General features: G+C 44.0%; 1 protein-coding gene across 3 annotated transcripts in view; it reads left to right on the top strand.

Annotated features, from left to right (window-relative positions):
• palm2akap2 (PALM2 and AKAP2 fusion) overlaps positions 1–12,453 on the top strand; it is a 240,811-nt gene that overhangs the window by 212,239 nt on the left and 16,119 nt on the right. For all 3 annotated transcript variants that reach the window (XM_071342762.1, XM_071342752.1, XM_071342768.1), the window contains one exon: positions 4,239–7,107. In XM_071342762.1, coding sequence (XP_071198863.1) covers positions 4,239–7,107 — 2,869 coding nt within the window. The remainder of the gene's footprint in view (positions 1–4,238; positions 7,108–12,453) is intronic.

The raw sequence follows: 12,453 nt of genomic DNA, 5'->3' as shown, positions 1-12,453 counted from the left end.
CGTGTTACCTAGCCTCAGTGCAGTGGGCAGCTGGGAGGAGGTGCTCTTGTTCTCCATGGACTTTACAGTATCCCAGAACTTTTTGGAGTTAGAGCTACAGGATGCGAATTTCTGCTTGAAAAAGCTGGCCTTTGCTTTCCTGACTGACTGCGTGTATTGGTTCCTGACTTCCCTGAACAGTTGCATATCGCGGGGGCTCTTCGATGCTATTGCAGTTCGCCACAGGATGTTTTTGTGCTGGTCGAGGGCAGTCAGGTCTGGAGTGAACCAAGGGCTATATCTGTTCTTGGTTCTGCATTTTTTGAACGGAGCATGCTTGTCTAATATGGTGAGGAAGTAACATTTAAAGAATGACCAGGCATCCTCAACTGACGGGTTGAGGTCAATATCCTTCCAGGGTACCCGGGCCAGGTCGATTAGAAAGGCCTGCTCGCAGAAGTGTTTTAGGGAGCGTTTGACAGTGATGAGGGGTGGTCGTTTGACCGCGGACCCGTGGCGGATACAGGCAATGAGGCAGTGATCGCTGAGATCTTGATTGAAGACAGCAGAGGTGTATTTGGAGGGCAGGTTGGTCAGGATAATGTCTATTAGGGTGCCCATGTTTACGGATTTAGGGTTGTACCTGGTGGGTTCCTTGATGATTTGTGTGAGATTGAGGGCATCAAGCTTGGATTGTAGGACTGCCGGGGTGTTAAGCATATCCCAGTTTAGGTCACCTAACAGAACAAACTCTGAAGCTAGATGGGGAGCGATCAATTCACAGATGGTGTCCAGGGCACAGCTGGGAGCTGAGGGGGGTCGGTAGCAGGCGGCAACAGTGAGAGACTTATTTCTGGAGAGATTAATTTTTAAAATTAGAAGTTCGAACTGTTTGGGCATAGACCTGGAAAGTATGACAGAACTTTGCAGGCTATCTCTGCAGTAGATTGCAACTCCTCCCCCTTTGGCAGTTCTATCTTGACGGAAAGTGTTATAGTTGGGTATGGAAATCTCAGAATTTTTGGTGGCCTTCCTAAGCCAGGATTCGGACACGGCAAGGACATCAGGATTGGCAGAGTGTGCTAAAGCGGTGAGTAAGGCAAACTTAGGGAGGAGGCTTCTGATGTTGACATGCATGAGGCCAAGGCTTTTTCGATCGCAGAAGTCAACAAATGAGGGTGACTGGGGACATGCAGGGCCTGGGTTTACCTCCACATCACCCGAGGAACAGAGGAGTAGTAGGATGAGGGTGCGGCTAAAGGCTATCAAAACTGGTCGCCTAGAGCGTTGGGGACAAAGAATAAAAGGAGCAGATTTATGGGCGTGGTAGAATAGATTCTGGGCATAATGTGCAGACAGGGGTATGGAGGGGCGCGGGTACAGCGGAGGCAAGCCCAGGCACTGGGTGATGATAAGAGAGGTTGTATCTCTGGACATGCTGGTCTCAATGGGTGAGGTCACCGCATGTGTGGGGGGTGGGACAAAGGGGGTATCAGAGGTACGGAGAGTGGAACTACAGGGTCCATTGCAAACCAAAACAATGATAATGAAAACTAGCCTGAACAACAGTATGCAAGGCATATTGATATTTGAGAGAGACATACAATAAGGCATAAAGTGATTGCAGGTCTTGATTGGGAGAGCTAGCTAAAACAACAGGTAAGATAACAGCAGCAATAACAGGGTGCTAGTCTAACACAGCAACAACAGGTAAAAATGGCGACGACTAGGCAGAGAGGGTCGGATTAACTACACACAGATCCTGAGTTAAAGCACAGAGCCGACAGATAAAACACAAATAAACAGAATGGAGTACCGTGAATTAATGGACAGTCAAGCATGCATCAGCTATGTAGCCAAGTGATCATAGTGTCCAGGGGGCAGCCGTAGATGGAGCAGGGAGGCCTCCACTAAGCTAGCACGCGGCGTTTAAAGTTAGTAGCCCGGGGGGTGGTCTGCTCAGACGGAGGGGGTCTGCTCAGACGTGGTCGTGTCGACAGAGAATCCAAGCCAGATGGCGATGGCGAAAGAGAGGTTGTGAATTGTAGAATTGTGTTTGCTAACTGGTGCTAGCTTCGTGGCAGTGGCGCTAGCTGCGCTAGCCGCAAGCTAGCTGTGAGGATCAGAAGCAGTGGCTCAGGGATTACGGCAGGAATCCGGCGTTGTTGTCGAGAGACAGTCCGATGCTGGTAAATTGGTGAGTAATATCCAGGCTAATAACAGGGCTGGTGTCTGTGCAGAAGGTAAAAGCTACTAGCAGCGGCAAAAAAAATGGCTAAATTAGCTTGTAGCTGGTATTGTAGCCCAAGAATTCGCTGGTAGACCTCTTCAGCTAGCCGGCAGATGGGCCTAGCTCGAGGCTAGCTCAAGGCTAACTGGTGCTTGCTTCGGGACAGAGGTGTTAGCCAGTAGTAGCCACTCGGTTGCAGCTAGCTAGCTGTGATGATACGGTGTAATTGTCCAGAGCTTGCGTCAGGAATCCGGTGATGTGGTAGAGAAAAAGCAGTCCTATATGCTCTGGGTTGATATCGCGCTTGCAGACTGGCAGGTATTGGCCCGGTATTGAAGCTGGCTGTGTCCGAGTTGAGGGTGAAGACCGCAGCAGTGGCTAACTGACTACTAGCTAGTAGCTAGTTATCTGGCTAGCTTCTGATTGGGGTTACGGTTCTAAAGTATAAAAAAAATAGCAGGTCCGTACCACATTGGGTGAGGCGGAATGTAGGAATGTATATTCAGTTCCTAGATGGAAAGTGAAATTAAAATATATACGAAATGTATACGAAAAATACGAAGACTATTTACTATTTACTATTTACACGCGACAGGACAATACAAACACACGTCCGACTGCTACGCCATCTTGGAAGTATATTGATCTGGTACTCCCTGTATATAGCTCCACATTGATCTGGTACTCCCTGTATATAGCTCCACATTGATCTGGTACTGGTACTTCCTGTATATAGCTCCACATTGATCTGGTACTCCCTGTATATAGCTCCACATTGATCTGGTACTGGTACTCCCTGTATATAGCTCCACATTGATCTGGTACTTCATGTATATAGCTCCACATTGATCTGGTACTTCCTGTATATAGCTACACATTGATCTGGTACTTCCTGTATATAGCTCCACATTGATCTGGTACTGGTACTTCCTGTATATAGCTCCACATTGATCTGGTACTCCCTGTATATAGCTCCACATTGATCTAGTACTGGTATTTCCTGTATATAGCTCCACATTGATCTGGTACTGGTACTTCATGTATATAGCTCCACATTGATCTGGTACTTCCTGTATATAGCTCCACATTGATCTGGTACTTACATTTACATTTAAGTCATTTAGCAGACGCTGTATATAGCTCCACATTGATCTCGTACTGGTATTGATCTGGTAATGGTATTGTATATTTCTACATATTTGTGTACCTATTCAGGATATATCACCATGAAGAGAATGACATTCATATCTGTAATTTAATATGTGTGTAGTACAGATCAGGGACCCACGATCAAATTCCGTTACCGCAAATTCTGTTACCGGGTGTAAATCCACTTCACTTACTGTAGTTTAACAACCCCAAGGTGTGATGTCATAGCTGCTACCTCATTGTTTCTGCAGACATCTTTAATCTGAATTCAGAGCAGATATTTAACAGGGTTGTTGGAATACGTTAAAAAATGAAGTAGATGTTACCGAAATTCTGTTACAAACTTTGGATCTGGACAGTTTTTCCAGTAAATATGTTTTTGTAAAAATGTTCAGTGTAAATTGTTCAAAGTAGTCCTGATAGGGTTGTATGGTTTGTTAAAAAATAAAAAAATAAAAATCAATGGTGTTTGTTTGGCTTAAAATCTGTCATCGTGGAATTACCCATAATTCAATTTTATTGCAGCTACTGTAGATTTGGTTTCTCTTCTAACGATGGAATCAATATTCACAGTTACTACTTCCTGTTTAATTCCAAGCAGTGGAAGTTTCATTTCTCATTATCCATTTCTGTTCTTCCCCAAATACTATCTGATTAACTGATACTGCTATGCATTGCCGAGACACTGAATAAAAGTGATATTACATTGAAATATATTTTCTGGTCTTTCAGAAATCCCTGAAAATGCTAGCTGAATGCGTCCCAAATGGTACCCTGTTCCATAGAACTCTGGTCTAATGTAGTGCACTATATAGGGAATAGGGTACATGCATTGATGCAACAGAATAATAGTGATCTAACACCTCTCTTTGTCTTCCAGAAATCCTCCAAGGCATCAGAGGATGCCAGTGATGATCTGAAGAGAGACAGAACGGAGAGAAAGAGCGTCAGTTTCCTCGACTCTGTCAGTGTGATCTCAGCGGGCGGAGGAGACAGCAGTACCACCACCAGCACCATGGAGGTGGACGCCCACCCTGAGAGCTGCTACCCCAGCCAAGGGCTCAACGGCCAGGGCAAAAAACACCAGACCCAGCCCCTGGACACAGAGGTGGCCCAGGAGATAGCCTACCTGGATGAGGTGTTGGAGGCTAACTGCTGCGACCCAGAGGTTGATACCATGCCATTGCCCTCTAACGGGACAGCGAAACCTGAGAGAGACCCCCGGGAGGTCAGTATTGACGGAACTGGGCCGTCCGTCCACGTCTCCAACACAGACACACAATCCCCACAGACCAACCATGAGGTCATAGTAGAGGACAGGAAGCAGACCACCTTCATAGACCACCAGGAAGTCAATAGCACCAGCAACTCCAAACCCGACGGCCACTCTGGCCCAATGGGAGAGCATGAGAACTACAGGAACCAGGGAGGAGAGACAACACCCCCCACTGTGATGACCATCAAGAAGGAGGCACGTTTCGAGCTGCGGGCATTCCAGGAGGAGAAGAAGCCTTCCAAGCTGTTCGACCCGTGTGAGAAGGAGGTGCGCGTGAAGAAGGTGCGTCCATCGGAGGAGGTGGCAGAGCTGGAGAGGGAGCGGCTGGAGCTGATCCGAGGCCAGGCCGTGAAGAAGAACCCTGGCATGGGCACAAAATGGTGGAACCCTCCTCAGGAGAAAAGCCTGGAGGAGGAGCTGGAGCCAGACAAACTTGAGTCACACAGGAAGTACGAGGAGAGGAAGCAGCAGCGGAGGTCAGAGTTCACCTGCGGGTCTTCCCAGACGTACGCCCAGTACTCCATGACCTTTGAGCCCGGCTTTGACCCTGAGTCCAACCGGGACCCGGCAGAGGTTCTCCAGAGCACCAAGGAGGACATCGTTGTGGAGCAGATAGACTTCTCCGTCGCCAGGAAGCAGTTCCTCCAGATAGAACATGCCAGGCAGCAGCAGGCCGAGAGGTCACAGGTCACAGCCCCGAAGAGAGGTGTGGCACCTCAGCTCTACTCGGCCAAGCCCTTCTCCAGAGCGCCAGACAGCATCACCCATGTGGATAGATCCTCCAGCTCCGTCACAGTGGGCTACAGTAGTTACCTGGGCTCGCCACTAGAGGCCAACGACGTCACCACCACCACAACTAGAGTCAGGACAGAGGGGATGTACTACAGCCAGGGAGAGGCCCAGTCCCCCACTACTACCTTGGGACAGGGAGAGGCCCAGTCCCCCACTACTACCTTGGGACAGGGAGAGACCCAGTCCCCCACTACTACCTTGGGAGAGGGAGAGACCAGGAACAGGGGCCCCAAGGAGACCTCGATGGACAACAGAGAAGGCGATGGAGACTTCACCTGCGCCCGGGCCGTCATGACCATCCTGAAAGATGAGGGAGACTCTGAGTTGTGTTCCTCATCCCTGTCCCTGCAGCATCGTTCCTCCTCCCAATCCTTCCACTCCCCCAGTGCCTCCCTGTCCTGCCACCCAGAGGAGTGTGACTCCGGGCTGGACGAGCTCTCCCTGCGTTCCCAGGATACTACTGTCCTGGAGACCCTGTCCAACGACTTCAGCATGGACAACGTCTCCGACAGCGATGCGTCCAATGAGACCATGTCGGCCTACCTGGGGGAGACGTCTCTAGGGGAGTACTCCTTCCCTTCCACCCCCCAGGCCACCACGCCCGTCAATGGCAAGATGGAGGAAGGCACCCTCAGGTCCCCCGGGGAGCGGGGTCGGGGTCCGTCGGAGAAGGAGCTGGAGTACCATGCAGAACTCCTGGTGCAGAGTGCCATCCAGCACGCCCTTATGAACCAGCAGGGCGAAGAGTGGCAGGGGGTCCCCCGCGCCACCCCACAGTCCTTCCCCTACCCCCTCCCAGAGAGGCACCTAGACTTAGACGTCCTGCCGCCATCCACTGGGATGCTCTCACCTCCACGCCCAGAGCACCAGTCACCCACACCCCTAGACCACCCTCCAGCACTCCTAGACCTCCACTCACCTCCATCCCCCCAACTCTGCTCACCCCCAAGCTCACTGCAGCAGTGGCAAACACCTGATCAGTCCCTCCAGTCACCCCCACCCCAGTACCAATCAAGTCCATCACAAACCCCCCAGCAGCAGTCACCACCAGCTCAGTTCCAGTTAAGTCCAACCCAACATCAGTCTCCTCCCCCAGAGCAGCAGTCCCCCCCAGCCCAGATTGAGAAACCTACCAACGCCCCCCCTCCACGGAGGTCCTCTTCCGGAGGTCCTAAAATCCTCGTCCAGTCCGCCCTCAGTCGCTCACTGGCCCTAAACCCAGACCCCGTCCCAGTCCGCACCCCCGTCCACATCCCTCCTCGCCATGTAGAGCCCTACCAGCCTCCAGAGCTGTCGCCGACCCCCAGCGAGAAGGACCAGTTCAGTTACTTCTCTAAGTACTCCGAGGCGGCCGAGCTCCGCAGCACAGCAGAAGCCACCAGAACCCAGGAGACGGAGCAGAGCACCGGGCCGTTCAAGCTGCGCTCCCGGAAGCAGAGGACTCTGTCCATGATTGAGGAGGAGATCCGCGCGGCGCAGGAGCGAGAAGAGGATCTGAAGAAGCAGAGGCAGAGCCTGGGAGCGGTGCGATCCGGACCGGGCCCCAGAACAAACCAGACAGGGAGGCCCAAGACAATGCCTATCAACTCCGCGGACAAGCAGAAGACCAACAGCCTACCCGCCAAACTAAGCCTCTCCGGCAGCCTGCCGCCCACAAAACTCACCAGCAAGACGGCACCAGGTGAGCTAACTGACAACAACTCTATGTATGAAATAGGGTGCCATTTCAGACGCATGCCCTGTTTAAAAAACACTTGTTCATCTGTAATTATGTGGAGAGGTGGCCTGTCAGTTAGGAAACCAGTCCTATGTTAGTTAGGAAACCACTATAGTCCTATGTTAGTTAGGAAACCACTATAGTCCTATGCTGGTAATGAAACCACTATAGTCCTATGTTAGTTAAGAAACCACTATAGTCCTATGTTAGTTATGAAACCACTATAGTCCTATGTTAGTTATGAAACCACTATAGTCCTATGTTAGTTATGAAACCACTATAGTCCTGTGTTAGTTATGAAACCACTATAGTCCTATGTTAGTTATGAAGAAACTATAGTCCTATGTTGGTTATGAAACCACTATAGTCCTATGTTAGTTATGAAACCACTATAGTCCTATGTTAGTTATGAAACCACTATAGTCCTGTGTTAGTTATGAAACCACTATAGTCCTATGTTAGTAATGAAACCACTATAGTCCAATGTTAGTTATGAAACCACTATAGTCCTATGTTAGTAATGAAACCACTATAGTCCAATGTTAGTTTTGAAACCACTATAGTCCTATGTTAGTTATGAAACCACTATAGTCCTGTGTTAGTTATGTTCACCACTATAGTCCTGTGTTAGTTATGAAACCACTATAGTCCTGTGTTAGTAATGAAACCACTATAGTCCTGTGTTAGTAATGAAACCACTATAGTCCTGTGTTAGTTATGAAACCACTATAGTCCTATGTTAGTAATGAAACCACTATAGTCCAATGTTAGTTATGAAACCACTATAGTCCTATGTTAGTAATGAAACCACTATAGTCCAATGTTAGTTTTGAAACCACTATAGTCCTATGTTAGTTATGAAACCACTATAGTCCTGTGTTAGTTATGTTCACCACTATAGTCCTGTGTTAGTTATGAAACCACTATAGTCCTGTGTTAGTAATGAAACCACTATAGTCCTATGTTAGTAATGAAACCACTATAGTCCTATGTTAGTTATGAAACCACTATAGTCCTATGTTAGTTATGAAACCACTATAGTCCTATGTTAGTTATGAAACCACTATAGTCCTATGTTAGTTATGAAACCACTATAGTCCTATGTTAGTTATGAAACCACTATAGTCCTATGCTGGTAATGAAACCACTATAGTCCAATGTTAGTTATGAAACCACTATAGTCCTATGTTAGTTATGAAACCACTATAGTCCTATGCTGGTAATGAAACCACTATAGTCCTGTTAGTTATGTTCACCACTATAGTCCTGTGTTAGTTATGAAACCACTATAGTCCTATGCTGGTAATGAAACCACTATAGTCCTGTGTTAGTTATGAAACTACTATAGTCCTATGTTAGTTATGTTCACCACTATAGTCCTGTGTTAGTAATGAAACCACTATAGTCCTGTGTTAGTTATGAAACCACTATAGTCCTATGTTAGTAATGAAACCACTATAGTCCTATGTTAGTTATGGTTATGTTCAACACTATAGTCCTGTGTTAGTTATGTTCACCACTATAGTCCTATGTCAGTAATGAAACCACTATAGTCCTGTGTGAGTTATGAAGCCACTATAGTCCTGTGTTAGTTATGAAACCACTATAGTCCTGTGTTAGTTATGTTCACCACTATAGTCCTGTGTTAGTTATGTTCACCACTATAGTCCTGTGTTAGTTATGAAACCACTATAGTCCTATGTTAGTTATGAAACCACTATAGTCCTGTGTTAGTAATGAAACCACTATAGTCCTATGTTAGTTATGAAACCACTATAGTCCTATGTTAGTTATGAAACCACTATAGTCCTGTGTTAGTAATGAAACCACTATAGTCCTATGTTAGTTATGAAACCACTATAGTCCTATGTTAGTTATGAAACCACTATAGTCCTATGTTAGTAATGAAACCACTATAGTCCTATGTTAGTTATGAAACCACTATAGTCCTATGTTAGTTATGAAACCACTATAGTCCTGTGTTAGTAATGAAACCACTATAGTCCTATGTTAGTAATGAAACCACTATAGTCCTATGTTAGTTATGAAACCACTATAGTCCTGTGTTAGTTATGAAACCACTATAGTCCTATGTTAGTAATGAAACCACTATAGTCCTATGTTAGTAATGAAACCACTATAGTCCTGTGTTAGTTATGAAACCACTATAGTCCTATGTTAGTTATGAAACCACTATAGTCCTGTGTTAGTTATGAAACCACTATAGTCCTATGTTAGTAATGAAACCACTATAGTCCTATGTTAGTTATGAAACCACTATAGTCCTATGTTAGTAATGAAACCACTATAGTCCTATGTTAGTTATGAAACCACTATAGTCCTATGTTAGTAATGAAACCACTATAGTCCTATGTTAGTTATGAAACCACTATAGTCCTGTGTTAGTAATGAAACCACTATAGTCCTATGTTAGTTATGAAACCACTATAGTCCTGTGTTAGTTATGAAACCACTATAGTCCTATGTTAGTTATGAAACCACTATAGTCCTGTGTTAGTTATGAAACCACTATAGTCCTATGTTAGTTATGAAACCACTATAGTCCTGTGTTAGTTATGAAACCACTATAGTCCTATGCTGGTAATGAAACCACTATAGTCCAATGTTAGTTATGAAACCACTATAGTCCTATGTTAGTAATGAAACCACTATAGTCCTGTGTTAGTAATGAAACCACTATAGTCCTATGTTAGTTATGAAACCACTATAGTCCTGTGTTAGTTATGAAACCACTATAGTCCTATGTTAGTTATGAAACCACTATAGTCCTGTGTTAGTTATGAAACCACTATAGTCCTATGCTGGTAATGAAACCACTATAGTCCAATGTTAGTTATGAAACCACTATAGTCCTATGTTAGTAATGAAACCACTATAGTCCTATGTTAGTAATGAAACCACTATAGTCCTATGTTAGTTATGAAACCACTATAGTCCTGTGTTAGTTATGAAACCACTATAGTCCTATGCTGGTAATGAAACCACTATAGTCCTGTGTTAGTTATGAAACCACTATAGTCCTATGTTAGTAATGAAACCACTATAGTCCTATGTTAGTTATGAAACCACTATAGTCCTGTGTTAGTTATGAAACCACTATAGTCCTATGTTAGTTATGAAACCACTATAGTCCTATGTTAGTTATGAAACCACTATAGTCCTGTGTTAGTTATGAAACCACTATAGTCCTATGTTAGTAATGAAACCACTATAGTCCTATGTTAGTAATGAAACCACTATAGTCCTGTGTTAGTAATGAAACCACTATAGTCCAATGTTAGTTTTGAAACCACTATAGTCCTATGTTAGTTATGAAACCACTATAGTCCTGTGTTAGTTATGTTCACCACTATAGTCCTGTGTTAGTTATGAAACCACTATAGTCCTGTGTTAGTAATGAAACCACTATAGTCCTATGTTAGTAATGAAACCACTATAGTCCTGTGTTAGTAATGAAACCACTATAGTCCAATGTTAGTTATGAAACCACTATAGTCCTATGTTAGTTATGAAACCACTATAGTCCTATGTTAGTTATGAAACCACTATAGTCCTGTTAGTTATGTTCACCACTATAGTCCTGTGTTAGTTATGAAACCACTATAGTCCTATGCTGGTAATGAAACCACTATAGTCCTATGTTAGTTATGAAACCACTATAGTCCTGTGTTAGTTATGTTCACCACTATAGTCCTGTGTTACTTATGAAACCACTATAGTCCTGTGTTAGTTATGAAACCACTATAGTCCTATGTTAGTTATGAAACAACTATAGTCCTGTGTTAGTAATGAAACCACTATAGTCCTGTGTTAGTAATGAAACCACTATAGTCCTATGTTAGTTATGAAACCACTATAGTCCTGTGTTAGTTATGAAACCACTATAGTCCTATGTTAGTAATGAAACCACTATAGTCCAATGTTAGTTTTGAAACCACTATAGTCCTATGTTAGTTATGAAACCACTATAGTCCTGTGTTAGTTATGTTCACCACTATAGTCCTGTGTTAGTTATGAAACCACTATAGTCCTATGTTAGTAATGAAACCACTATAGTCCTGTGTTAGTAATGAAACCACTATAGTCCTATGTTAGTTATGAAACCACTATAGTCCTGTGTTAGTTATGAAACCACTATAGTCCTATGTTAGTTATGAAACCACTATAGTCCTGTGTTAGTTATGAAACCACTATAGTCCTATGCTGGTAATGAAACCACTATAGTCCAATGTTAGTTATGAAACCACTATAGTCCTATGTTAGTAATGAAACCACTATAGTCCTATGTTAGTAATGAAACCACTATAGTCCTATGTAAGTAATGAAACCACTATAGTCCTATGTTAGTTATGAAACCACTATAGTCCTATGCTGGTAATGAAACCACTATAGTCCAATGTTAGTTATGAAACCACTATAGTCCTATGTTAGTAATGAAACCACTATAGTCCTATGTTAGTTATGAAACCACTATAGTCCTGTGTTAGTAATGAAACCACTATAGTCCTGTGTTAGTTATGAAACCACTATAGTCCTGTGTTAGTTATGAAACCACTATAGTCCTATGCTGGTAATGAAACCACTATAGTCCAATGTTAGTTATGAAACCACTATAGTCCTGTGTTAGTTATGAAACCACTATAGTCCTATGTTAGTAATGAAACCACTATAGTCCTATGTTAGTTATGAAACCACTATAGTCCTGTGTTAGTTATGAAACCACTATAGTCCTATGTTAGTTATGAAACCACTATAGTCCTATGTTAGTTATGAAACCACTATAGTCCTGTGTTAGTTATGAAACCACTATAGTCCTGTGTTAGTTATGTTCACCACTATAGTCCTGTGTTACTTATGAAACCACTATAGTCCTGTGTTAGTAATGAAACCACTATAGTCCTATGTTAGTAATGAAACCACTATAGTCCAATGTTAGTTATGAAACCACTATAGTCCTATGTTAGTTATGAAACCACTATAGTCCTATGTTAGTTATGAAACCACTATAGTCCTGTTAGTTATGTTCACCACTATAGTCCTGTGTTAGTTATGAAACCACTATAGTCCTATGCTGGTAATGAAACCACTATAGTCCTATGTTAGTTATGAAACCACTATAGTCCTGTGTTAGTTATGTTCACCACTATAGTCCTGTGTTAGTTATGAAACCACTATAGTCCTGTGTTAGTAATGAAACCACTATAGTCCTATGTTAGTAATGAAACCACTATAGTCCAATGTTAGTTATGAAACCACTATAGTCCTATGTTAGTAATGAAACCACTATAG

This window comes from Salvelinus alpinus, chromosome 1 (genome assembly GCF_045679555.1).
Source record: "Salvelinus alpinus chromosome 1, SLU_Salpinus.1, whole genome shotgun sequence".
Classification (NCBI taxonomy): domain Eukaryota; kingdom Metazoa; phylum Chordata; class Actinopteri; order Salmoniformes; family Salmonidae; genus Salvelinus; species Salvelinus alpinus.
Note: the sequence above shows the minus strand (reverse complement) of the source record. Positions and strands in the feature narration are given on the sequence as shown.